At 44.0% G+C, this 27030-nt stretch overlaps 2 protein-coding genes across 2 annotated transcripts; one reads left to right on the plus strand and one right to left on the minus strand.

The window, feature by feature from the left end:
- Positions 1-1212: 1212 nt before the first annotated feature.
- LOC115398428 (monocarboxylate transporter 13-like) lies at positions 1213-5185 on the plus strand. Its single transcript, XM_030105176.1, has 5 exons — positions 1213-1223; positions 2718-2966; positions 3044-3187; positions 4047-4814; positions 4938-5185. Exons 2-5 carry the CDS (start codon positions 2765-2767, stop codon positions 5096-5098), a joined length of 1275 nt encoding a protein of 424 aa, XP_029961036.1. The 5' UTR covers positions 1213-1223; positions 2718-2764; the 3' UTR covers positions 5099-5185.
- Positions 5186-8406: 3221 nt separating this feature from the next.
- Positions 8407-25830, minus strand: LOC115398033 (glycine dehydrogenase (decarboxylating), mitochondrial-like). The gene is made up of 25 exons (XM_030104653.1): positions 25549-25830; positions 25374-25452; positions 20563-20698; positions 20106-20270; positions 19951-20028; positions 18799-18946; positions 17890-18086; positions 17704-17800; positions 17508-17613; positions 17228-17367; positions 16300-16380; positions 16109-16206; positions 14618-14702; positions 14495-14536; positions 14275-14417; positions 13246-13321; positions 11797-11922; positions 11564-11713; positions 11075-11187; positions 10297-10438; positions 9840-9951; positions 9658-9753; positions 9410-9582; positions 9247-9327; positions 8407-9105 (listed from the first exon to the last, which is right to left on the minus strand). Exons 1-25 carry the CDS (start codon positions 25828-25830, stop codon positions 8965-8967), a joined length of 3087 nt encoding a protein of 1028 aa, XP_029960513.1. The 3' UTR covers positions 8407-8964.
- Positions 25831-27030: the final 1200 nt, after the last annotated feature.

Below are 27030 nucleotides of genomic sequence, written 5' to 3' on the forward strand. Positions count from 1 at the left end.
CAGAGCAGCTCTGGCACAGTAAAGTGTACCAACAAAATCTGCTTATGTAACTGCGGTAATAGGAGAGGTGTGTGTGTGTGTCTGTGAGTGTGTGTATCACATGACCTGGCAGTAAAAGTCAGGACTCTTTCAGTAGAGATGCACAAAGCAACACTGAGCTATTTGATCAGCAGTGGAGTCACAATGATATGTATTAGTGATGGAAAGCCTTTTCATGAAAGCAGCAGGTGAATTAGGCTGTAGCTCAATGGAATGCCACCGTTTTTTTCTTTTTTTTAATCTGAACATTCCCAGGAAAAGTCGATTTCATAGATTTCTACTCAAATGAAATGGTTTAAATTGACTGTCAAAATTGTAAATAAGCTTTAATGAGAGGGAAAACTTTGATCTCTTTACAGTTGAACATGAGGAATGGTTCCTCTCCTATTTTTTTTCTCTCGTATTTTGTCTAGAATATTTGTTTTCGTCAGTTTTTTCAAATCTGAGCAATTAGTTGATCAGCTGTAACTCTGGAGTTTCTCTCTGAGTCAAGCAAGGATGTGTTTCAGCACAAGTCCAGAACGGCGTGTAAAGAAATATCACATTATTAATGCCATCACTGCTGACTTGCCATTGTTTTCCTTCCAGATCTGGGTTTATTCTTCTATATTAACCCTGAACTTGTGTCTACAGCAGCTGCTGATACAATGTTAAATTCTTGACCTGCTAACATCCAGATCTGAGCATCGTCCTCCAGTTCATTCTATTTGAATCTAAAGCCAAGAAGTGTTTTCTCAATCTACAGCCACGACATCACATACATTCCAATGTCATGCTGAATGGGCCAGATCATTAAAACAGAGCCAGAATAACCTTGAAATTTAAAATGCAAAGTTTTGTTTTGTTTTTTTGTTTTGTTTTTTTTATTATGTTGTGCAGAGTATATGTGATGACGAAAAAAAAAAATATTAAAAAAAAAAATGTGTGGAGCAGGGGATTGGCCCTCCGCCTGCTCCTTCAAATACTGGCATCACTTCACAGCTCTGCACGTGCATTAATTCAGTCTGGTTGAGCTCGGGAGCACGCAGAGCTGGAAGACGACTCCTCCTCCTCCTCCCTCTTCTCCTCCTCCTCCTCCTCCTCCTCCTCCTCCTCCTCCTCCTCCTCCAGGCTCCGACTGTCCTGAGTCCACTCTGGAGCAGCTTTGTCCGGGGCAGACATGTGGAGGACACTGGGAACAGGACGTGAGTAACGTGAGACATTTAATTATTTTTGTGAGTGTCTGGTTTGCACGCTGCTGTGTGTTTTTAATATATTTTTCACCTCTTATTATTATTAACATAATTAAGAGTACTGAATCTCACTCAAATAGCCCCATTAAAGCTGTTAAGAATTTCTCACTTTTAAATAATACTTTAATCCACTCAGTTTTCTAATAAATCAGGTTTTGTGCCTATTTTTTGTGTTCATTATAAAGCCATACAGAAGAAGCAGGGGCGTCTCCAGAGAGCAGGGGGCCGGGTTGGTGGTGGGGGGTCCAGAATTCAGACAACGATAGAATGAAACTGTTTACCACATTTATTTTTCTTCTTTATTACATACAATCGATGAAAGTTTACAGTACAAACGCATCTTAAATTGGGGCTGTTGTTTTTCTGTAGAAGATGATCTTAACTTACAGATTTTCCCCGGTCCTTTGAAATTAAGACATCTGCATTGATAAGAATATACACACAGGGACTGTAAAAGGGTGTGGATGAAAAGTGTCAATTTAAAGATGTGTAAGTTCTGAAAGATGCTGAAGACTGACTCCAAAAAGTCTGAGAAGTTTAAAAAATCTTTAAATAATCCAAGTGGAATTCCCCATTTTTAAATCCTTAAATGAGTGGCCTAAAATGGGGTTTTAACTTCATTCCATTTATTATTTATTGAAAATATAAAGGTGTACCACTATTACATTTCAATCTTCAACTTGATATTGTGAAATTTGACATTTTCTAAATCAGAAGTGCTTCTTATCTGCTGTTGAGGTTGGCAAATGTAGCATTTTTCGCAGTATGAGGACAGACGATGCCTTAATGGCTTAAAGAAAACCACACATCCATCCTTTTTCTGTGTTGCTTTATACTGACAGTCGATCCCAGAGAAAACCGGCAGTGAGAAAATATGAATTCCACACATCAGTTCTCTCTGGAGAGGTTAAGCACACTGATTCCACATGTGCTCATATTCACTCGGGGAAGCGGCCGGCGTGGGGCCCCGCTGCCTGACGGCGGGCCCAATTAGCATGACGTGAGTCATAAATCCCCCATCGGGGTCACGTGTGCCCTGCAGATGTAGTAATTGTTTGGTTTTGCAAAAAAACGTAGACATTTTCATCCCGTGGCCCCTGAGCTAAAATGTGTTTAACATCACTGATCTGCACAATCCACGTGTTCATCTGCATGAAAAAATGTGTTTCTTAACAATATGAATCTGTATTAAACACAGCATTATTGCAGGTAGTGTGAAAATCGTTAGCTCGCTGCAAAAAGCAGTATTTTCATCTGTGTAAAAATACAGTTTCACACACTAATAACTAAAGGGAAGAACTACCTGACTGGTGACTCCAGCTCTGAAACCCCTGATGTGTAGCCAGTGTTATTCTGTCTGACAGCTGCCTGACATCTGTGTATTTTGCAGGTTTTAGTGTCTGCACTGATCATTCGTCATTCTCTTTTCTTTTTTTTCTTTTTAAGGCTGAGGCAGTAAAGAGAGCGAGTGGCCCCCTGGAGTCTTGACTGCCATGAAGTCCAGGATAGTTCGGCCCCCCGATGGGGGCTACGGCTGGGTGGTGGTCATGTCGGCCTCCATCATCATGGGCCTCACCACCGCCGTCCTCAAGAACTTCGGCCTCTTCTTCCTGGAGATCCAGGCGCACTTCGGGGTCCTCACCAGCACCACTTCCTGGGTCACGTCCACCACCATCGCTGTGTTCCACCTCTTAGGTACAGCCCGTGTTCTCCTGGGATTATTTCTTCAGTGTAGGGAGGTTTCCACAACTGATGCTCCCTCCTCTCCCCAGCTCCTGCTGCCAGCACGCTCACCTTGCGGTTCTCTCAGAGGGTGGTCATCATCACTGGGGGTCTGCTGACTTTCCTCGGGGTCTTGCTGGCCTCTCTGGACCTCAGCCTGCCATGGCTCTACTTCAGCCTGGGCATCCTGCAAGGTAACTAAACTCCCATGAGCGAAAACCAGCCTCTAATGAGAGCTCCTGTCTTCATGATGGGGAATTAATATTAATATAAACTCAGTGTTTTTTTTCCAGCAATTCTTTCATCTGTTTTACTCGGATGATCTGTGTTTTTTCTTCAGATTAATTTTTGTGATCCTTCCATATGAACACATACAGAAGTAGAGAAGAAAAGCCTGGGTTAAGTTACTGAGTTGGATGGCAGATGCCTGCTTCACTGTGAGGCCTGACAGAGAGAGATAACAGAGAGACATGTTGGTCCTGTTTTGGTAGAATCGTCTTTTCAAATGAACACTGGCTGATTCTAACATCACAACTTTAAAGGCATGCTTATATTTCGTGCTGAGGCTGATGTCCTGAAGTAAAACAAATTGATTTATAGACCAAAAAAATGCAACGCTATCTACATATATTTCTTTTGAAATGTAAATCATGGCTCTGCTTTGTTATTTTTTTCTTTGCAAGCTTTACATTCAAGTTGTGACAAATTAATGGCGGCCTTTCGACAAAACATCTCCTGTCAAACGTAACGCGAGAAGGTAAATCACAGTCTGACACTGATGCTGTCAAACATCCAGTCGTTCACATGCAGGCAGCAGGTCCAAAACCCGAGGACTGCAATAAAATGGTTTGATTGATTCATGTCACTTTTTAACATTTTGTTGGAAAGATCGCTGTTGTTCATGCCAGCTTTGGTTTTACTTGGCGTCGGATCAGGAAGAAAGCCTGTGAAGTCATCAGGAGTTTTGGATTGTGGGAGCAAAACAGTGAAGCCGCACACAGAAAGGAATGAAGGAACATGAATGTTTGATGGTCTGAAGTGTCTGTTTTCCAGGAACTGGTTTCGCCTTCTCCTGGCTCCCGGCCAACAGCATGGTGAGCCACTACTTCTCCCGATGGCGGCCCATCGCCATGGCCACCGCCAGCGCGGGGGAGTGCGTCTTCGCCTTCTCGTTCAGCCCCTTCTTCCAGTGGCTCATCGGGATGTACGGCTGGCAGGGCGCCTTGCTCATCATCGGAGGCCTGCAGCTCAACATCTGCGTGTGCGGCGCGCTCATGAGGCCCCTGAACGCACCGCAGACCGACGCCCTTCACGAAGGAGACGCCGCCGCGCCCTCAGAAAAGAGGAAGACTATTTTCCAGTGCTCCCTCCTGAGAAAACCTGAACTCTGCCTCTACTTCGTCTTTGCCATCCTGTCGGCCGCGGGGATCTTCATCCCGCCGCTCTTCATGGTCGCCTTCTCCAACAGCCTGGGGATCGAAAACTACTGGTCGGCGTCCATCCTGTCCGTCCTGGCGCTGGCCGACCTGGTGGGCCGGCTGACCTGCGGCTGGCTCGCCAACCTGCGGCTGATGAGGAACCTGCAGCTGCTCACCATGGTGACCACCCTGTACGGCGTGGTGCTCCTGCTGCTGCCGCTCAGCCACAACTACTGGGTGGTGGCGGCGTTCACCGCGCTCTACGGCTTCCTGTTCGGCTGCACCATGGCCATCCACATCACCGCCATCGTGGACATCGTGACCCTGGAGGGGTTTGACAGCGGACTGGGCCTCTTCATGTTGTTCAGGAGCATCGGGGGCTTCGTGGGTCCGCCTGCTGCCGGTGAGGAGGTCGCGGTTCTCCAGAGAGACAATAGTCAATGTGCTGCTGTAACAGCGCCACTTACTTTTCAGCTGTATTACTTCTGAAATGTCAGTGTTCTCATGCGTTGTCCTCCCCTGGCAGGGTGGTTGGTGGACCTCACCAGCGACTACAGTTGTGCCTTCTACCTCTCAGGCCTCTGCCTCGTCTTATCGGCCTTCTTCGTCGTGCTGGTCGACCGCCTCGTTCAGAGGAGAAAAGCCGCTGAGGCCCAAACCGAGCGGTCAATGGACCGGAGGAGCTAACAGGAAGAAACAGGAACTGTTAGGTGACAGCTTTACCAGACCATGAGGTGTTGAGAAGAAGACTCTGGGTTGTGGTCATGTGTAGTTTTAAAGGGACACTATGTAATTGTGGAGTCCAGCCTCTGTTGCAGCTGTTTGTCTTTCTGTGGCTGTCATGGAGGACGGAGTCACATGGGTCCACTTGGGGTTCATTGGAACCCCAAATGGAGAAAACCTTATAAAGTTGACTCCACCGATGCGGCGTATTTGTGTGAACTATCCCTCCTGCCTCATCTTCAGTACTTCTTCTTGTGGTATTTCAGGGCTAAATAGGCCGGGGAAGTTGGATGACCAGCTGACTCAAGTAAATGTACAGAAAGCTCATCACAAAGACATCTAAACCTAGAATATAAAGTTAAATTGATCAAAATTTAATTGAAATACGACATAAAATCTCTTAAAACCTTCACTTCAGCTTTATATCACACCATTATATTATCTTCCTGCAGTTTTTTTTTTTAACTAAATTGGGTGTAAAACGTTTGTCTGCATCATGTCAAACCTTTCTCGGATTGGAGTTGGAGCAAATGCAGAGTGGGCTATTTCTAAACTGCCCCGGGGTATTTACAGCAGCAGGAGGAAGCGCAGTATTTACGAATGGATCATGTTCGTGTTTAGAAAATGTCACCGAGCTTCTATGTTCTTTTCATCCTAACTGCAGACACGGCAATCAAACTAATAGACTGGCAGGTTTTTACATGTTTATGACAGACAAGCTATGTTTTCTTCATCCAGGCCACAGTTCTCAGCAGCTGGAACAAATAACGCAGTAGATACTGGATAGTTGAATATTTAAAGGCTGTAAAGACCTAAAATACTCAGGCGTGAGGTTCCTGGAATGATGAGAAATGGTTCATGATTGAGAGGAAGTTCATGACGGAACGGGCTTTGGAATCTCATCAGTTTTTTTTTTTTTTTCATCCCTGTACAGTTCAGGTGAATTACGAAGATTAGGTTCTTCATTTGATGCTTGAAAATGTTCCAAATATCCTGCTGCTGTCCACACGGTTAAAACATTTAATTGACTGACAGCACTAGTGAGGATACAAATAAACCGTTATAAGCTACGAGAGATCTTAGGATGTCAAAAACAAGTTTTAAAGATTTCAGTTTCCATATCTAAGTTCATTGTACATTTTTTTAAAGCTCTGACATTCTGTGTAAAGTAAATGTTTTATTTAATCATTTCACAAGATTTCATAGTATTGAAAACACTGAGTGTGAAGGAGCTAGCAGGTGTTACTGTTACAACAGGTACATCATTCAGCCAATGCTTCATTTCCTTCACTGTTATAAGTATTGAAATTGGCTTCATGTTGACACTGTTGTCACTTTCACTAGTAATTGGTTTTGTGAAAATATGGAAGTTTTGATCATGTGCAGTGTTCCCCACAGCAAAGAAAACTTTAAATTAAAGGTTATTGTGAGACTAATTTAGCTGTCCGGCAGATCGGCGGCATTTTAATTCTTTTTTTTTTTGTTTGCAGTCCACCATATGTAGGTCAGACTGCTCATGTTTTAACCTTCTGTCAAGCAGTCATGTGCTTTCAAATCTTTTGAGCTCTTTCACACATTTTCCAAAAATAATAAAACTTTGCACTGATGGTTTTTAAACTCTTGACTGTTCTTTCCTTGATATAACTACTGAAATCAGAAGGGTCTGTGGCTGAAACTGAGTTCAAACCTGAGGCCACTGGTCCTGTGTTGTGGATATTCGTGCTATGTGCGCCACACATCGCTCAGATGTTTCGAGTGCAGTTACATAACCGACTTCTCCAACCAGCTCTGACTGGTTTCAAGCTGCAGAAGTCGTCACACCCAACCGTGAATCTGTGACTTCTAATTTATTGTGCTGTTAAAAAGAAAAAAACTGAGAATGTTGTTCTTGTTCCACAGGTGGCTTATCTCCAGCATAATAATAGGCTTTCTAAAGAGACGGCTGCTTTACAGTTACCAAAATTTGTAATTTTGCAATGAAAATATGAAAAAAAACGTGGAATTTCCCAGATTTCTGCATTGATTGGTCATAACATTTGATCTAATTTAAATCAAAGTCATCCGCATGAACAACCACAGGGTGCTTCATTGAGACAAGAATTATATTAATATTGTAATAATTAAACATGCACCGTTGAGAATATGTGAACTCCTCAGCTGATGACTCGAGAACTAACTGATTTTCACGAGAAGCATCTGCTGGTATAAACAATGGCTGCAAGACTGAAATCAGCAGAGACTTCACTTTCAAACTGCATAAAGCTGGAAAAGTTTCAAATCTGTCCCGACTTTGGATTTTCCTCCAAACATTTGGGAAAAGGTGAATCATCATTGTGGACCGTGGGTGACTGAGCACACAGTCAAGTTGACACAAAAGGTACAAACTAACACAGGATAATGAATGTCCTGAAGGCTCGAGGGCACTACTGAAGTGGTTAGTGTCTATTTATTGGCCTGGTCTAGCTTTAGTAAAACATTGAACAGACTCTGGATCCAAGGCAGGTTTTCACTAAATAACATGACCACACTCCAAATATGACAGTCTACAACATCACTGCCAAAATCTTTGTCATGTTGGATGTTCCTCCAGCAGCGATACTGAAACGATTCAATCCACAGGTTTCCGTACTTTACCCACAAGCACTGTGCATGTGGATATGTTTGAAGACATAAAACCATTTTAATATATTGTGTGAGATCACAATTTAAAGCAGCTTGATGCAGAAAAGTCAAGCAATTCTAATGGTTCTCATTGTTATACTTTCTTCCTTAGGCATCTTAGATCACCCAAAATGACTATTATTTCTATGCATCTTTATATAATAATTATGTCATGGAGCTTTATTCCCAGATTTTGACTTGATCTTTTAAAATATTAAGTTAATGTGACTAATTTTTCCATAACTTCTTTAATTTTTCTATTGTATAATCATTAGACCAATAACCTAACAATTCAACATATTTTCCTTTCCTCTATTTTCAAGTTACGAAGAGAATTCAGTCACTCACTCAATTGGTGTTAATTATAAAAATGTGTTTTTAGAATTAACTGCTGTCGGTTAAAATGGACAAAATAAAGTGGAATAAATGATCTGCTGGGGGATTTTAGCATGCATGCAACACTGAATGTTTCCACCAGAGGGCAGTGTTGTTCATCTGTAGAGACGCTTCCCAGAGAAGACAGGAACAGAAGTTAAAGACAAAACGAGTTTAATACACAAATGGTTTGTAAAGACAGTTAAGATTAGAAAATCCATTTAAAATTACCACATCCTCATCTACTTTGTCAAGAAAACATCACAACATACATTAAACATTTTCACACATTGAATACATATTAAAAAAAAAAAGTCTATAAGAACTAGAACTTCTATTGTTTGTCAGAATTTTGGAATGAAAGAAAGGGGGGAAGCCAACTATTTTACACATCAGAACAGAGGCACTGAGGTCTTGTTTTCTCTTCTTTCTTTTTTTTTTAAATCAGTAGTAGGAGTCAAGAAATTAACTGAGCTCAGCTCAACGTCCAGTTTCTCGAGAGAGAGGTGTTACAGAACAGCCTCTGTGGCGATGGGTGCGCTTGTTAACATGGAAAGGTAAAAAAAAAAAAAAAAAAAGATTCGCACCTTTGGTCCATTGGAAAAGTTTGAGTTCATTGACCCCGATGAGGAGGGAGCAGTGAGGCAAAGCCCCGTCCCGATGTCCACAGTCTCACAGACTTCCCCTGGTCGGCCCGTTAACGGGACCTGACCCCGGCACCGAGCAGCGGCCGTCTGTGAGGTCTGAGTGGCTGGAAAGCAGAGTGGACATCGGGACCGAGCAGCGCACGGCGTCTACGACGACGCCCGCTTCTCCTCGTACGGGGACTCGTACACCTCCATGGGCGGGCAGGTGCACACCAGGTTCTGGTCCCCGTAGATGTCGTCGATCCGGGAGATGCTGGGCCAGAATTTGGTCTCGGGCCTGATGAATGACTGTTCAAAGGAAAGAAAGAAGGGATAAGAAACATGAACATGGACTGTTGCACTTGCACATCTCAGTTCTGACCACTAGATGGCAGAAAAGACTGCAACTTTACTGGAGCAGAGTCAGGACGTGTCGAAGTTCACACTCACCAGGGGGAAGGCGGCGTACTCCCTGGAGTAGGGTCTGTCCCAGGTGGAGGAGCTGATGCAAGCCAGAGAGTGAGGAGCCATCTGCAAGGGGGGAAAAAAAAAAGCATGTGAGGACCTCGGGGTGCACGAGAGACTGGACTCAGAAGTAAAGCTGGAGGCGTGCCTTCAGCGGGTTGATGCGGGAGTCCATCCTGCCCTCCTCGATGTCTGCGATCTCCTGTCTGATGCCCAGCAGGGCGTCGCAGAAGCGGTCCATCTCGGCTTTGTCCTCCGACTCGGTGGGCTCGATCATGAGCGTGCCGGCCACAGGCCAGGACATGGTGGGAGCGTGGAAACCTGAAGGGCAAGAAAGAACCTCACATCAGCAACAGCTTCTACTGGAACCCAAACTACAAATCAAACTCAGCCCACCGTAATCCTGCAGCCTCTTGGCCACGTCAACCGCCTCGATGTTTGCCGTCTTCTTGAACGGCCGAACGTCCAGAATGAACTCGTGGGCTACAAAACCTGTTGAGAAATAAAAGGCATTTACATCTTTTCCGAGAGCTTTCTGTCTTTAACGTTAACCGCAGGCGTTAAGTGGGCGACTTCACCTTTCCTGCCTCTGAAGAGGATTTTATAGTGACCCTCCAGCCTCTTGGCCATGTAGTTGGCGTTGAGGATGGCCACCTCTGTAGCGTGGAGCAGACCCTTCGAACCCATCATCTGCAACGTACAGGTCAGACATCAGCAGGAATCCTAATAATAATATAGAGCATCTTTACAGAAAGCACTGAACTGGCCGAGCTGCACATGGCATCCCCTCGGCACTCCCTCCTGATGAACCGCAGACAAATGGTGAGTGTGACACTCATTAACCACTCGGAGCGACTGTGACCTTCCTCCTCAGCCACTTTATCACAAATCCACACTTCAGCGCATGTGACTCTGGGATAAACTTTACATGAGCGGCACGTGACGGACAGAAAGACGTGGACTTTAGGAAGGAAGGCCTGGAGCTGATCTGATGCATCACGGCTCCAGTGAGCAGAGCCGGAGATCCGCACGGACCTTGATGTACGCCCAGGAGATGGGCAGGATGGCGCTGGAGCCCCAGGGAGCAGCGCTGATGGTTCCCAGGGAGCTGCTGGTGTTGACAGACTGCATGGGGACCACCGGGTGGCTCGGCAGGAAGGGGGCGAGGTGGGCCTTCCTGTTGGGGGGGAACGCGTCGTCAGGGTCACATGAAGGCACGACGACAACTTCTAAACCAAAAACATCATGTTCACGTTCATAGTTTCCAACATGGTTGGATAAAACCAACCAGGGACGAAAAAAATCCCCAACAGTTTTGATTAAACCATAAAATCATTAAATCTTTGGCACAAAATGAGGCATTTTCTGATTATGACAAGGTGCCAGTGATTTTTCTTTTTTTCTGTTCTTTTCTGGTAACACACACTGCAGCGTTCAGTAGCAGCATATCTGTCTCTGGTTTCCTTTCCTCTCTTGCGGTTTTCCGAATCTTTAAATCTCTGCACTCTCAACTCAAACTATGTCAGCCTAGAGACTCGTGAATCAGATTATTTGATAATAGCAAGCTTGAGGTGGCTGCTGATCTGAAGATATATCGCAAATTTTCAAGTCACTGTAGTACAGACTGAGGTAATTACAGTGGAACTACTGAAAACAGCTTTTCCTTTTCAAAGAAAACTTGGACATTCAGCATTGTGTCACTCAAGAGTTAGCTCTTCAACAGGTCTGTCCATACATACACAAGTGAAGACATCCTTCCACTCAAAAAGTCACTAAACCGTGCCAAGCGCTCATAGCTCACAATGGCACTTACACTCCGATGGGGCCCATGCCGGGGCCTCCTCCACCATGAGGGATGCAGAAGGTTTTGTGCAGGTTCAGGTGAGACACGTCGGAGCCGTAATCTCCGGGACGACACAATCCCACCTGGAAGATTTGACAGTTCAGAACACGTTCGCTTCGTTACTGATGAGCTGCAGCTTACTGGAACCATGCAATGTCAAAATCCGCCCTCTGATCTTCACTCTCCCTCTGATCACGACACATCAGTGATTACATGATGATTACTACAAAATGTCATTAGGCGAAACTCCCTCTTTCACCTAAGGGGGCTGCGTCTGCGGATTCTTCAGAAAATGGTACAAGCTATCATCTCCATACCACAAAGACCAAAGGTTTCCCATTTATAGCATGATAACATATCAATAAACCTTTATCTTATTAGCGTTCAGTTTTCCACATGTGCTCTCTTATGGAAAGCTTCAGATTCTCGTTTTTCTGCTGCCACCTCTTCTAATCCCACCTGAGCATTCATGTTGGCGCCGTCCAGGTACACCTGGCCGCCGTTCTGGTGGATCAGGTCGCAGATGTCCCCGACGTGCTCCTCGAACACGCCGAAGGTGGACGGGTAGGTGATCATCATGGCTGCCAGGCTGGCCTTGTGTTTGTCCACCTGAGGGGAGAGAAGGGGGTTCAGGAGGAATCAGTCAAACGCTGAAATCCCTCAAAGCTTTAGACGTTGGTGTTTAACCCCACCAGAGCTTTGAGGTGTGCCAGGTCGATGTTTCCGTCTTTGTCCACCTCCACCACCTGGACCTTCATGCCCGCCATCTGAGCGCTGGCCGGGTTGGTGCCGTGCGCCGACTTGGGGATCAGACAAACCTGGAATGGACAAGGAAATGAAATCCGAGCAAACAAAACCATCAGGAGTGTTAGCAGGTTGTGTCTGGAGGCTAAAGCAACACAAAACTGAGGAATCTGCAGAAAATACTTTGGGAACAGTTATAATACCCCAGATTACATACTTAGAAAGTTTTTGGGTCGGGAATTTTGAGTGAGAAAATCTGTCCTACACTCACCTCTGACATGAATGTGTAACTTGCACTCAGGCCACTAATTGATTTTACCCCTTATTAGGGAAAACTGGGGCACTTGGACCTGTGGGTTGGCTAACCTTGACATCTGACTGCCTGTAAAAAACACCCTCCCATGTTTTCCCATTTCACAAAGTCTTAGAAGCCTCCAAATATGGCATCTTGGAAGCCGGCAGCCTATAGTGGGATGACAAATTTTTCAGCCCCTTTGTTTGCACAAACGGCAGTTTGGACCTTGACTGTTTCCAGGACGCAGGCCACCAAGATGTTAAAGCACAAGTTGCACACAGGGGTGGAAAAAAAAAGAAAAAAATCTTGAGTCAGCTGGCCTTTAATCTGACTTTTATTACCTCCCGTCCTCACGTTCCTGCCGGTCAGCACAGTATCACACTGACAGAGCTCCACTACCGACAAGGAAACCTAAACATGGTGATCACCGATGTCAAAGTGACCTGTTGTAACCTGTGAACAATAAATCTGACTGACAGGACTCGACACTGATAGGGAGGAGACGCCGTGTGGCCTCCGCACTGTTAACCTGTGCCAGCAGGACAATAACGCTGCTGATAAATCATATCCACTTATCGGCAGGTAATACTGGTTGTGATGACTGGTCCTGTTGATGTCTGAGAAAAGGGTTGTGTGTGTAGCAGCTCAAATGAGGAGTAAACTAAAAAGAGCTTGGAAGGAAATCTCTCCTGTCCTCAACACACTCATGGTACATTTTGGCTCATTTCTGGAAGATTTGACTTTCTCCATCAATCTGAAATGGCTGAAACCAATGCTAGCTTCTTCTTACATTTCCTAAAAAGCTGTAAACACTTAATAGTACAAATGAGATTATTTCCTCAATTTAAAAAATGAGTAGACCAAAAAGAAAATGGAAATTTCTCAATGTGTATAGCTAAAATACTTAGCTAAATCTTATGCGAATGTCTTAGAATGTGCAGCAGTTCAGAACAAGTGTGTCTACACCAATGGATAGAAAAATACTGACATAAGAGTCGGCCTATTTTCCCTAAACCGTACCTGCTGCATATCACATAAATACTGATTCAATCATCCTAATCTGTGTGTTAAAGGTGAAGACCAGATCGGGGGACACACTCACACTTCTTGAGCTCTCGCCCTTTGAGTTCAGGTAGGCTTTTATGGCAGCCAGACCAGCATATTCTCCCTGAGCACCACTGCAAAAAAAAAGAAAAAAAAGACAAACAGGTCATGTATCACACACACACCTTTACTTCACAGTCCGAAGTCCGACCTGCAGACATTACCAAAAGAGGAGAGAAGGATGGAATGAAACGCCGAGCTGGAGATAACTCAGCATAGAGTGGTGTGCTGCACTGCGGCTGATAAGAGGCCACGGAGGCCAAACCTAAAATCTAACGCATTCCTGAACCTTTCACGGCTGAATACATCTGAACTCTGAGACAAAAGGTCTCTGCCTCTGATCGACCTTCGGGAATTATCTTGAGCTCATTTCTTATGAACAAACCAATCAGGCCATTCTTAACTTTGCACACTGATTTAATTTACACAGGCTCAAACAAAGCCAAACCAAATCAAAATCAGCCTCAGAATGTTCTAATTTAAACTTTTTCAATATCAATCCTTGGATTGAAGACAAGATTTTATGTGAAGGCTTTAAATAAGTTACTGCATGTTTATATAATTGCTATAACTACACCAGTTATTACTAAATGGACAACTTTCCTGTAGACCCAAAAGACAGGACCGATCACAGTGGCTTGAATCCAGGAGGATATTGTATTTTGATTTGATGTTTTATTGTATTGTGATGCTCTGGTCTACTCTCCATATGACTGTCTATTCTTCTTCCTGGTATGGTGGTTAGCTCCATCTCATTTTGTTGCAAATATTATATGTTCAAGAGTTGTTTTTTTTTTTTTTTTCTAATTTGACTGTCTCTGTGAGGGATGATTGTTTTGTTTTCTACATGGTCAGTGTGACCAAAAAACTACTTTTGTACTAGATACTCCTTCAAAATGTAATATTTACTACACCTAAAAAATAAACTCCATATGTCGCATGAAAAATGCTAAAAGGCATCAAGTCTTACTCATAAAAACTAAGTGCACGTGACAGAAGCGGCGGCGCTCGGGCTTTGCGGTCTCACCTGTTTGGCTGGAAGGAGATCTTATCGTAGCCCGTCACCTCACAGAGGTCCTTCTCCAGCTGTCTGAAGAGCTTCTGGTAACCCTCCGCCTGGTCCAGGGGCACGAAGGGGTGGATGTTGGAAAACTCCCTCCACGTGATGGGCTGGAAGCGGAGAGTTCACCGTGAGACGGAGGGAGCGGCGGGGAGGGGGGCCTCAAGGGAATAACCGGCGTACTCACCATGAGCTCCGAAGAACTGTTGAGCTTCATGGTGCAGGAGCCCTGCGGAGGAACACACCAGTTTAAAACCGGCAGACTTCAAAAAGTGGACGGTCTGCTGTGTGAGTGTTGGGCGGGACGGACCAGGGGGATCATGCTGTGAACCAGGGAGAGGTCCTTGTTCTCCAGGCGCTTCATGTAGCGCACGATGTTGGCCTCCGAGTGGTAACTGAGGGGGAAAAAGAGAAAGAAAGCAGGGACGACCCGTTACTGAAGCTCAAACACCAGACAGGGGGGAGTCAGCACTTTTTACAAGACAAAGAATAAACAAGGCAGGGCACGGACACGAGAAGCTCTGATGCAAGATTATTTTATGGTGCTGATAAAGATAATGTGTTACGCAATACTCCCAAGCTGCTACAAATGCAGAAAACTGAAGATAAATCCAAGTGGATATACAGACTCAAACCGAGTAAAAAGCCAGTACTAACATCCTTATCAATAAAATATTAACAGCAGGATCAGCGTGGGTTAATCAGACGACAGATAATGAAGAAAAGAAAAATCAGAACATCAGTACATATAAAAAAAATCCTTCATCAAAATGTGAAAGTTGATCTTAACTTTTTCAAAATATCTTTATAGAATTTCGCGTCATTCAAACCAGATTTAATGTCTGTAAAAATAATCAATACCACCTAAATAAAAATCCATTCTTTTATAATCTGCATTATTATTTAGAATTATGAAAATTACTCCTAATGGTGTGCAGGACACATCGATGTAGTTTCTAATTTCAGTGGAATTCTTCGTTCATTACACATTCCTGAGTGATAGTTTATGAAGTTAGCTGAAATCAGAAAACCTACATTGATATTTGTCCTTGAGGAGTTTTTTATGCAATGATTCTACTGATTAATGAATCACAGATCGTTTCACGTCACTGATTCTCAGTGAGGCAGTTTTTGTGCGAACCATTAAAAAAGTCCTGAAACTTTCAGACGTGCCAGAAAAGTGTTGCAATTGACTGTTATTTAAACTGATATTTCCCTGGAGAGGAAAAAATTAAAACTACTCAATCACAATGAATGAAAATGTAACAATATCTGGAGGTGTCCCAGTTTTGAAAATTCAGGATTTTTTTTTTTAACCAATCAGAATCATGTCCTGTTATTAGGACATGATTCTGTTAAAAATAACCGCACAAAAAAACAGAAAAACGTTTTGTAATGTTTTTAAAATACTGAGGTAAGAAACAGTTTTCAACTAAAGGCAATTATCTCGTAGTTTCAACTTGGAACAAATAAACACAGAAGAAATGTTACTGAAAACAGAAAGACAAGCACAAAATATAGAATTAAAAGACAGTCATATAATGACGAGTAATATTAAAGACAGTGATACTACATAATTGAAGATGAATATAAATAGATGGTATCCACTTCATCCATGTTTATGTCAAACAATCCAATGTTCAATACATTAAATGAAACCTGAGCGATCTCAAAGGCTTCAGGCAACACTAAGAGTTTTTGTTTTGTTTTTGGAGCTGCAGCGCAGATAATCATAGATAATAACTCTTAAAATGTGACTACCAAAATAGAATCAGCGCTATGAGAGCGTCAATAAACCAACCTGTTGAACACCTGGTGAGTCAGGTACTTGCTCGTCCTCTTGAAAGGACTTCCCATAATGCCTTTCACCCTCTCGCCCATCTTTTCGGCAATCAGCTCCTGTACGAGTTACAGCAAGTTAAAAATGCAGAAAAGGTTTAAAAGGCTTCATTTTCAACAAATGGGTGAGGAAATGAACGTAAAGCAACGTACAGCAGAGGATTCGCAGCCAAACACCCAGAGCAAGTCGTCCAGGTCCCTCTCAGTCACCGTCTCATCCAGAGAGACCCCCAGCTGTTCAGAGAGATCAGCATTCAGAACATTAAAGCTTTAAAAACCACCTATCGAACCTTTCCTATTCACATTGTCACTTTGAATGACAGAATAAAAGTAAGTAAAAGGTGAGTTGTGCAAACAACATAAAAAAAGGACAAAAAATGTTTATTCACATATAATTTGCAGCAGCTGCAGGTTTGTAGACACCTGAGGCGTCCAGGCATGTCTGAATCTGAGCCATCTCTATTTCCTTTAGAAATCAAGCTCAATAAAAATATCACTTGCAACAAGCAAGTATGAACGGCTCTTTACAAGGCCTTTAGAGACTGTTCTGTGAGTGAACTGTTGAACCATCATGCTGGTGGTGAAGTGCTCCAGATATGAGTTAAGTCACATTTTTTAAAAGCCACACCAATTCTAATGAATCTTTGGGAAGCTTTAATGCGATCAGTTCAAAAGCTAAAAGCTAAAGGCAGTCTGGACGTACGCCACAGACTCTGCTTTCACAAGTAAACCAAACTGCACGCATTGTGTTAATGCCAAAAACAGGAAATAAATCAAAGTATATTTATGATTCTGTTCTTGAAAGGAGACAAACTGATATTTTTAGACAGCAAAACTTATAATCAATGGAAAAATGTCAAATGTGGCACCTTTAATCTTAATCCATACATGTTGCACACCTGGTTTCACACTAATTCTATCTCAGTGACACTTCAAAGAAAATTATTCCTGAGCTTAAACTTCCGTTTGTTCCTTTTCATCATCATATTACAGGCTGAACCCCAAACAACTGTATAATGCTTGTTTCAGTAGAGGATGTCACTGTGCAAAGAAACGGATGAAGCAGTGGGTCGGCGCTCACCACGCCCTCAGAGAAGACTCGCAGGTTGATCTGCCGCTGCTCGGCCCGTTCCAAGATGTCTTTGGCTGCGACGCTGCAGTTAATCTTCAGCGTGTCGAAGAACATGTCGCTGTGCAGCCGGTGTCCGGCTCGCTTCAGACCTGAACGGCAGTGTGAGGGGAGGAGACGAGGGTCAGGATGGGTCCAGCAGCTTATGGCAAAAAAATACATAATCTTTGATGTTCCAATAATTTCTCTACTACCAGCAGGTCAGAAGTGGAGTCTCTGAATGCTATTTTACCTTCAGCAAGGATGAGGGCAGCGTTGTGAGTCCTCTCAGCGATGTGTTTGAGTCCCTGGGGTCCGTGGTACAGTGTGAACATCGCAGCCATGTTGGCCAGTAGAGCCTAAAGTCAATAAAGAAAAAGGCAAACTGGTAATATTTCCTTCTGAAGCTTCCTCCTTCACCATGAATAGTCATTAGACGTGCGCCTCACCTGTGCAGTGCAAATGTTGCTGGTCGCTTTATCTCTCCGGATGTGCTGCTCTCGGGTCTGCAGGGCCAGACGATACACCTCCTTCCCAGCAGCGTCTCTGAAAATGGTCAAACATGCAGCTCTTCAAGAAAACGTGGCGGGTCTGGATCACTTATTTCATGTCTGTGAAGCAGCGTCGCCTCTCACCGGGTCACCCCCACCATCCTGCCCGGCATCATGCGCACCAGGTTCTCCTTGACGGCGAAGAAGGCGGCGTGAGGGCCGCCGTAGCAGAGGGGGACCCCGAACCTCTGGGAGCTGCCCAGCGCGATGTCGGCCCCGAACTCTCCGGGCGGGCGCAGCACGCAGAGGGCGAGCAGGTCAGTGGCACAGCAGGCCAGGGCCTGCAGGGGACGGGGAGCAGAGCACGTGTTTGTGCAGTTCGGTACAGATGAGTCAACCTAACTGGAAAAGCCACTCTGGAGAAAGAAAGAAAAACACCTGGCTTTGTTCACATTTAACAAACAGCTGAAGGCAAATAAAAACTAATTCACGCAGAGAGAGTGATTTGTGACAGAAGAGAGGATGTTTAGGAGATGCTACATTTAGAATCAATGTGACATTTTCAGGTTTTTAGGGGAAAAAAAGGCATTATTTCCCAGTTTTGTAGCTAAAGTTGGGTTAGAGGTTCTTTTTTCCCAGAAAGAAAAATTGGCAAACTGATCAATTAATCATTAAACACTAAAAGCTGGCTCAGGTCCTCCAGATTTCCCACAAATGAGGAGGACTGATGTGAAGTGCCAGCTTGGCAGGGAGGTGGGAGCGGAACTGAAGGAAGGATCGACTGTCTGAACAGCTTCTGGCAGCATAAACAGCACAGCCTGGTGAACGTTTGTGTCACATTTATGAGCGCTGACTCACCCGACTCCACAACACCTTACTCCAGTTTCACTTTTACTTGTTGTTCATCTTCGGCAGACAAGTCTTCAATCCAAGACTTAATTCTCTATATCTGCCCGTTTCTTTGAAACCCTTCAGACTTGTGAATGGCATTATTTGTGTGGCGTGATGAAGTGCAGATCTGCTGCAGCCTGACAGGTTTTACAGCACCCTCACCCCTCCTTTGTGCGCCCGATCCACGAGCGTGGTGAAGTCCTCCACCCTGCCGTCGGTGTCCGGGTACTGAAAGAGGACGCCGCTCACGTCTTTCCCGCTGAAGTCCATCTCGTGAGGCAGCTTCAGAACCGTTTTCACTCCAATATAGCTACAACACATCAGAGTCTGGTTAATAGGCCTCTCTGCACACAGCTCTGGGGATCATTTTATGTGAACATAGTAAATATTTATAAGACGAATCTGACTTTCTTGATGGTGATGTTAATGTTAGTTCATTAGGCTCATGTGTTTATGCCTGGATTTCCATCACGTGTGTCTGCACTTCCAACCAGCAGCATCTCAGGAGCAGTTTAATTAGTGTACACAGAAATCATATATTGAGTCAATCGTAGTATTTCTGTGGCCCACTCATAATCACACTTTTTCTTTCACAAATAATTTCTGTTCTGGTGACTTTTATGAGCATGAATGCAGTTAATGCATCCTTATGATCTCTTATGAACGAATCCTCGGATATTTCTACGGTCTCCTTTTACAGAATCCTGCTCGTCCCAAACATGTACAAAATCGGTGTTCTCTCTTTGGCTTTAACTGTGAACAAAGTTCTGTGAAAATAATCTCTTCAGAGTGTTGTGAATAAAGCCGTAATAAACACAGAGGTAACATGACTCAGTGTGTTGATTATTCACTCATTTTTTTGCAGGCCATAACTTGATAAATATGCAGTTGTGACTCAACAACTGTTTACGACAAAGTTGTCTGACAGTTGCTGAACGGATCAAATAACTTGTGAAACTGATCGAGATTCAGAAAAGTCTTGATCAAACGGCACTTTTTAAAATCTCCGTATGTAATAAAATGAAGACGCAAGCCTGAAATACACATTAGTTGTTGAGTACAGAATATACGGATGTGAAATTCTTTCCATCCTTCTAAAGTGTCTGTCTAGTCAGAACAGAATGTTACAGCGAGGCCAAACGTTTGCAGAAACACAGATTCTCCAAGTGTTGAGGCCCTTCTGCAGGTATTTTCACCTAAATTGAGCCAGTCTCAGACTGAACCACTGTCCGCTGAGGATTGGACTTTTATTTTTTTTCCTGCTGATTTGACAAGAGTTGCATTTCTTTCAGCCAATGCATGCATTCCACATACTTGGCTCGGGTCTGCACCACAGCGATGGTCTGGGGGTGGCAGCGTGGATCGATGTAGAAGGTCCTTCTTTTGTTCTGCCTGTGAATAAAAAGTAGACCAGATGTGAGCCTGAGATCAATGTCATTCACTGCAGGAACAGCAGAGTGTGTGAGCACCTGTGGCAGAGCTGCATGGCCTCGGCGGCGGCCGTGCCCTCGTCCAGCAGCGAGGCGTTGGCCACAGGCAGGCCCGTGATGTCGCAGATCATGGTCTGGTAGTTGAGGAGGGACTCCAGGCGACCCTGAGAGACCTCGGGCTGGTAAGGCGTGTACTGAGTCACCCTGAGGACAGAAGGGGACACAATGAGCCAGCAGACTGAGTCTGGACCGGAGGACAAAAGGCACAAGGTGGAAGGAATGCGTCACTCCGGGACTTTGGGGAGCAGGGGCGGCAGATTTGGACCGGGGTGAAAGAAAATGCTGTTCGGTCGTCAGTGGGAGAGTTTCACATCATCAGTTCCCATTTGAGTTTAACTCAAGTCACAAGCACTCCACGAGCAGCGCGCTATTCTTCAAGTTACTGTAGCATCCTACGGCAGGGACTTATTTAGTGGAAAGAACAAAAAAATCTCACCAGCCTGCATTCTCCAGCAGGTTGCGCTGGATGGGCGGAGGCACGGAGCAGTTGTAGTAGCCCATGCCGATGTAGGACCTCCACACTTTGTTGTGTGCCGCAATCTTCTGCAGAGACTCCAGAATCTCATTCTCACCTGAAAAAACATTTACAGAATTTAACTGCCACACAACAGGAAACACCAAAATGTTTGAAAATTGTAAACTACATTGCAAACATGCCGCTTTATTTTAAGTTTCTCTATATCAGCATCGATTTTTCACTCAATGGAATCCATTGGAAAGTGAATAATAATGGTTGTTTAACATCAGACGCATTTCATGATTCATATAGCTGAAAAACAAATCCAAATGAGAAAACATCTCACTGGATTTCAGTAAAAACATTCAACCACTCTCTCACCACAGCATACAGTACTGCATACAGCCTTTATATTTATATACAGATAAAGCACCTTAACACATACATTTACCCTATTTACTCATGAAATCTCAGACTTACATCAATACCATCATCTGGGAACACTGAGAAATGCAGAAATTACCCAACAGTCGCTTTCTGTATAAATGGTTATTTGAGGAATCAACCATGAGATTCAGCTGCATCAAATGTTTTCAGTCTCTTTGTCCAACACTGGGGGATGAAACAAACAAAACGACCAACGATCTGGTGGGGAGCGATGTGTCTCTCACGTGAGAGACCGACTGCATAACAGAATCAGGACAATGAATGTGGAGTGCGGTCAGATGAGGTCAGGCGGGACAAATACAGCTGGAAACTGCACTGATGGTTCAACTTTACTTCATCTGATATTTCAGTGGATTAAAAACTTTGGGGAAAGAAAACTGCAGAGCTATCTGAGGTCATGCTGCCTGATGAAGAGATTATATAAATACGTACAGTATATATACATAGTTCATGGATAAATGAAACCTATGTCTCTACAAACACATTTCAGTTCACAGGAACATAAAGCCCAATTTCATCTAAGTGGGCTGGACGGGTAAACTAGTGCCATAATAACGTTTAAATTTAGTTTTAAGTTTTTTCTTTGTTGTGGTGCAGAGTACATGTCATGAAAATATCAACTTTTTCACAAAAATCAAACATTTACAACTAAAACTGGCTAAAATGTCAATATAAAGCCAATTTTAAATATAGCTTCTGGTGCAACATACAGTGATATTTCTAACCTTCTCTCACAGCTGTTGAATAATGCACGTTTGCCAATTCATCCTGACAGCATGGCTTTGAGGCTAGTTTGATAGCATCTTTGGTGTTTCAGCTTGGATCTCTGTTGAAATCAGTTCATGTTTTGTTTGTTTTTAAGTCAATGTTTGCTTTGAATTTTCCACAGTGTGCTTGGTGGTTTGGTTGCTCAGGTTGGAGCATCTTCTGATCCTGGTTTTACGTTTGACACGTGTGGCATTAACCCAATCATGTGCGAAACTGCTTCCCACACATATTCTTTCAAATATTAATATTATTCATACCCTAACTCAGAAGTCAAAGTGCTGCCAGCACTTATTGACTGCAGTTCAATATATACACACAGAAAACACCTCATTTAGTATGTTTTTATTGGATTAAATAGGATATGACACCAACTCTCTTCATAAAAGGGGAAAGAACATCCCATTGAAATACACGTGTCCCTTATTTCTGCCCATGTCACATTCAGGCCTCTCCTCCTCCAACAGCACAGAGCCATAAAGTTTCCTTCCTGATGTTATTTAGCCCCATTCCCCACTGCTGTCAGAGGCTGGCCGTGCACTGGCAGAGCTCCTGAGATTCCTCTGGCCTTCCTGGCTGCCTAGCAACTCCCAGGAATGGACAATACGGCCCGTCGGAAGCCAGCACCCCGACTACTCCTGCTTTGTCAGGAAAAGAACGACACCTCCAGCCCTGGTGTGGAAAAAGGGACCGTGGCCAGTGCAGACGTGGATATTTACAGCTTCTTTTAAATTTATTTATTTTTTTAAAAGGTAAAAATGAGACATATGAAACTCAAAGTAAACCATGAAGCTGTTAATTTGCACAGCCACAAAATTAAAATGAAATATCAGTGGATGGTTGACAGCTTTAAAGCGAGTTGGTGGTGAGAGTGTGAGCTCATTTCAGTGGGGAGAGACAGCTTTCCCATGGTCCCCGAGTTCTACAGAGCAGCAACAACAACAACAAAAAAAAAAAAAAGCCTGATTCAGAAGCATCCAGGAAGCCTATTGTTGAAGAGAGAATCCCTCGCTGGCTTTGCAAAGCGAAGCCCTTCAAAGCTGAACAAGCAGAAAAGCGGCACGGCCTCCAGTTTGCTCCTTCAGCACGGCTCGTCGCAGTATGCGAGTGGGCAGAGTCGGAGGAGAGGCCGACGCCGGGGCGCGTCCGAGGACACTCATTACCTGACAGCAATCGCCAAGGCTTATCGACACGGCTGTGCTCGCACAGTGAGAGTGTGGACAGTATCTCCCTCACGGGTCAAACGGTCCTGCATGAATGACTCAAACTATCTGAGCCTCAGATTAGGGAAGAATCGCGTCAGCACACTGGCAGAGGTGTTACGACACGCGACACACCTCTCCAGGAGTCAATGAGACGGCGAGGAGCTGAAGTGGGCGGCAACTCTGTGTCAAAGTTTATCATATCCCCGGCAGGATGACACTGTAACAGAGACACGGCCATTCATAGAACACATGAAAACAATCTGCAGCTCTGCATTCTGATAGGAACAGCTTGATTTCTGCAAATATGTTAAACCAATTTGCAGATCTGTTACTTTATCTCAATCACTCCTTGAGGCTGTTAGAAGTTGGCACCAGCATTGTTCCTGTTTTTAACCATCAATCATTTGCACCAAAGGCAAGAAAAACAAGTATTCTGATTGCAATGAACCTCAGTTTGATGGGTTTCTTAAATGTCATTTCTAGTTATATCTTGATGATCTAGCAAAAAATAAAAGAAAAACTGCTAATATTGAGAATTGGAGTTTAAGCATATCTATTCATCTTTAACTTATTATTATTTCCACACTCAGAACTGCAACTCAAGAGAAATTGCAGGCAGTGGCCATCTCATTGCCATGTAGAACTGTTCAATATTAATCATCGGAATGCTCATAGAGGCTTCATCTTAATATATTTGAGGTTTCACCAAGCAACAGTGTATCATAACAAACACAAATATCTTTGCAACCTTTAATATGCCCAGACTCCAGACTGATGGCAGCTAAGTGTCATGGTTGGTTTGTCCTACAGTATGGTGCTGTACCCCAAAAAAAATCATTCATACAGCAACAGAAATAATGTTTAACCGATTACTGCTGATTCGTTGGTAGGAAGACGGAGCCTCTGCCTGCAAACATGCCAAAAATGTGCAAACGTCAGCTCCTCGTGCAGCAGAGCTGCAGCCCTTCCTTCATGTTGTAATAATCACCACCTGGGGCTTCAGGGACGTGGAACAAGCATTGATCATGCTGGCAAACAGAAAGTCACTGATCGCCTTTATTTCTTAACATTTGACATTCACGGCCAAGAAAAACGGTTTGATTTGAGCAAACTTCAGTTTTACTACTTTTTATTGACAATATTCTGATTATTCTGAGGGATCTCAGAACCGAAGTGCCCATCTCAGACATTTTTCCCAGAGTTTGCCTTTTCTTCTCTAATCTGCACACTCCCAACATTGACATGAAGGAAATTGCAGGCAGTGAGCACTTTATTAGGCCCGATGAAGAATCTTAATGGGATCCAGCACAGCAGCTCAGCCACAAATCATGTGTCGATAAACCTTCATTTCACTGTGTGTTGATATTTGAGGGCCTAGTTTGTCCAAAATATGAGAAACACAGATGGAAATCAAGCGTGGGGATGATCTTGACTACAAGAAAATTGCCCCCTTGGAAACCAACATAAGATGCGAGCAATATTGTTGTTCCCCAGTTTAAAAAACATTGCTTCTGTTTTCTTTCAGTTGTCTTCTCTTGCTATGGCGCAAACTGAAACCTCAGATTTGCGTGAATCAAAGCCACTGTGGTGATCTGAAGCTGTGAAGAATATTATGACCTCTGTTAAAGCACAATGCATCAGGTCACATTATAAAGAGGATGCATTTGCATATGAAATCATGTTATTTCAGAGCTGACAAAGAAGCAGTCGCAAACAGGGTTAAATCACCTTAAAGCTCTTTTCTTGTGTTAATCTGGCTCCTAATGATATTTAAATATGTGTGTTTTTTTTCAGAACACAGGGATCTGATCCTGACGACTGCGTGGGAAATCAAATAAATAAAGGGGGAATAAACCAACAGCATCCAGGCAAATCTAATGCAAAACATGCCAAAGTCACCTTATTAGGAACCCTTTGGGCTGTGATGTAATGTGAACGCTGTAACCAGATTGAACTGGACTTGGGACTGGAGCTTCAAGGCTAAACTTTACACTCCAGTTGCCATCCTATGAGCATCGGCTTCCCAACAGGAGATTGGTGCCGCTCGCCGAGTTTCGCGAAAACAACTCCTAATATGTTCAAAGGAAGACTTAGCCGGGGAGAGCAGTCCGTGGCGCACAATAGAGGCGCAACCTACATTTCAGCCACTCGCTCGGCTTCATTTAACGGCCGCTGGATGTGAGAGAGAAAGAGGAAAAAGGGCTCGCCGTGCAGAAATAGCGAGAGATGAGCTCGATGAACGGGGCTTTATGAGGGATATTTAGCGGTTTTTACGCAGGATGCGCGCAGAGGACGGCGCAGTGTTTGAGCGTTCCGGATGCAGAAATGACTAAATGTAACACACGTTTATAATGAAATCAAGAGCAAACTTACACACTGGATCGTCCAATTTCATGCTGCGCTGCATGCGGATGGAGGATGGAACTGTGTTTTCGATCAACTGGTCGATTGACTGTGTGGGATGGAGAAAAAGGGGGGATTTTTAAATAAATAAAATAAAAACAACTGAGTGATGTGAACAATATGAGCGACGAGTGACAAATCTCACCTCCAGTCCCAGGGCGTCCAGCATTTCTCTCTTCTCGCGCTCACCTGGCCCGATGTGCCTCTCTGTGAAATCGTCGTGTCTGGGTAATATTCTCTCGATCTGTCTGGAGGAGACGGCCGCGGACGTCCTGAGAGCCCGGGATGCAGCAGCCCAGCTGTGCGGGGCGCCGCTCCGAAGTTTCCACACCACGCGGCTCTTGTCCCGCAGATGCCCGCACGGCGCGCCGCCGGGACTCAGCGACCTGGCCAGGAGGATCCCCCAGGACTTGGCGCAGCTCTGCATCGTTTAAACTTTGGAAAAAAACAGACAACCCCACCGAGCAAAGACGGACGAGCCCCTGGCGTGGCGCGATGCGATGAAGCCTCCCCGATCCGCGCTGGAGACACAACTCCTTCAAACTGCACGGACTTTATACATCCACACCAATTGCACAACTGCGAGCCAATGAGCGCGCGGACGCTCCGTGACGCAGCGACAAGCCCCGGCGGGGCGGCTCCATCCTCTGCGCCGGACGCGCACCGACTCGGGAGACGCGCCCCCAAAATGAAGGAAAATCGTTTGAAAATTTTAAATAGAATCTATCCCTCAGATGTTTTTTTTTAATCTAACGATTTGGTTTTGAGAATAATAACCGCTCATTTTGTAATGAACACACTGAAACAGATCACAGTTCTATGAATGTATGTATTCTGAAGCCTTTTGGGATGACTTGCATCACGGTTATCTCAGTACTCGTATGTACCAGCTCCTGCTTTTGAATGTGAAAATATTTTGTATGGATTTGTAGTTAACAACTTCTTGCTCGACATGTTAGTGAATGTCAGTGTAATATTAGGAGCATTTTTCATACACAAATGCAGATATCTAAAATGTAAACCTATTTTTAATATGTTTCTTAAAGAAATGTCTCTATTCTTCTCATCACTGAAACATATGAAAAAACGAACTGCTGTGAAACTTTTTAACATGATTGAAGACATCAAACTCATGGACAACCCCTAACCCATGGGACATTCATGTGGACAGACCCCTCTTATTTTATTATTTTTATTTTATTTACTCTTTTCTTTCTATGTTGTATGGCTTTTCGTGTTACTTTTCGTACCTCTTTGTACGATTGTTGATCCTGCCTTGGTTCAATAATAATAAAAAAAAGACTCCGGAGACGTTTCTGCTGCTTTGTATTAAGCTATCGTTCCCTTCTCTGCACTAGCATGGGAAGGGGGTGCTGCCGGGGCTGCAGCCCCCCCTAGTGGCGGCTGCAAGCTGTAGTACTTTACATTAGCATTGAAAAATAATTCCAAAATAATTAGAAATATTCATTTGTAGCAGATTTTTTTTAATTAACAATTCAGTGGTTCTCAAAATGTGGGGGGAGCATCCCTTGAGGAGCGTCAGAGAGCTTCATTCAAACAGCATACTGTTATTTGGCAAAGCATGATAAAAACAACTATAAAGCTTTTTATCACGTTTGAGAGATTG

This window comes from Salarias fasciatus, chromosome 12, assembly GCF_902148845.1.
Source record: "Salarias fasciatus chromosome 12, fSalaFa1.1, whole genome shotgun sequence".
NCBI classification, from domain to species: Eukaryota; Metazoa; Chordata; class Actinopteri; order Blenniiformes; family Blenniidae; genus Salarias; species Salarias fasciatus.

Excerpts from the sequence above, each read along its gene's own strand:
- LOC115398428 (XM_030105176.1), top strand. The coding sequence starts at position 2,765 with ATGAAGTCCAGGATAGTTCGGCCCCCCGATGGGGGCTACGGCTGGGTG. Across the intron at positions 2,967-3,043 it reads CGCTGTGTTCCACCTCTTAG|CTCCTGCTGCCAGCACGCTC; the intron begins GTACAGCCCGTG and ends TCCTCTCCCCAG. Across the intron at positions 4,815-4,937 it reads CGTGGGTCCGCCTGCTGCCG|GGTGGTTGGTGGACCTCACC; the intron begins GTGAGGAGGTCG and ends CTCCCCTGGCAG.
- LOC115398033 (XM_030104653.1), bottom strand. The coding sequence starts at position 25,830 with ATGCAGAGCTGCGCCAAGTCCTGGGGGATCCTCCTGGCCAGGTCGCTG. Across the intron at positions 20,699-25,373 it reads GAAATTGGACGATCCAGTGT|GTGAGAATGAGATTCTGGAG; the intron begins GTAAGTTTGCTC and ends ATGTTTTTTCAG. Across the intron at positions 9,754-9,839 it reads CCTCTTCAGAGGCAGGAAAG|GTTTTGTAGCCCACGAGTTC; the intron begins GTGAAGTCGCCC and ends ATTTCTCAACAG.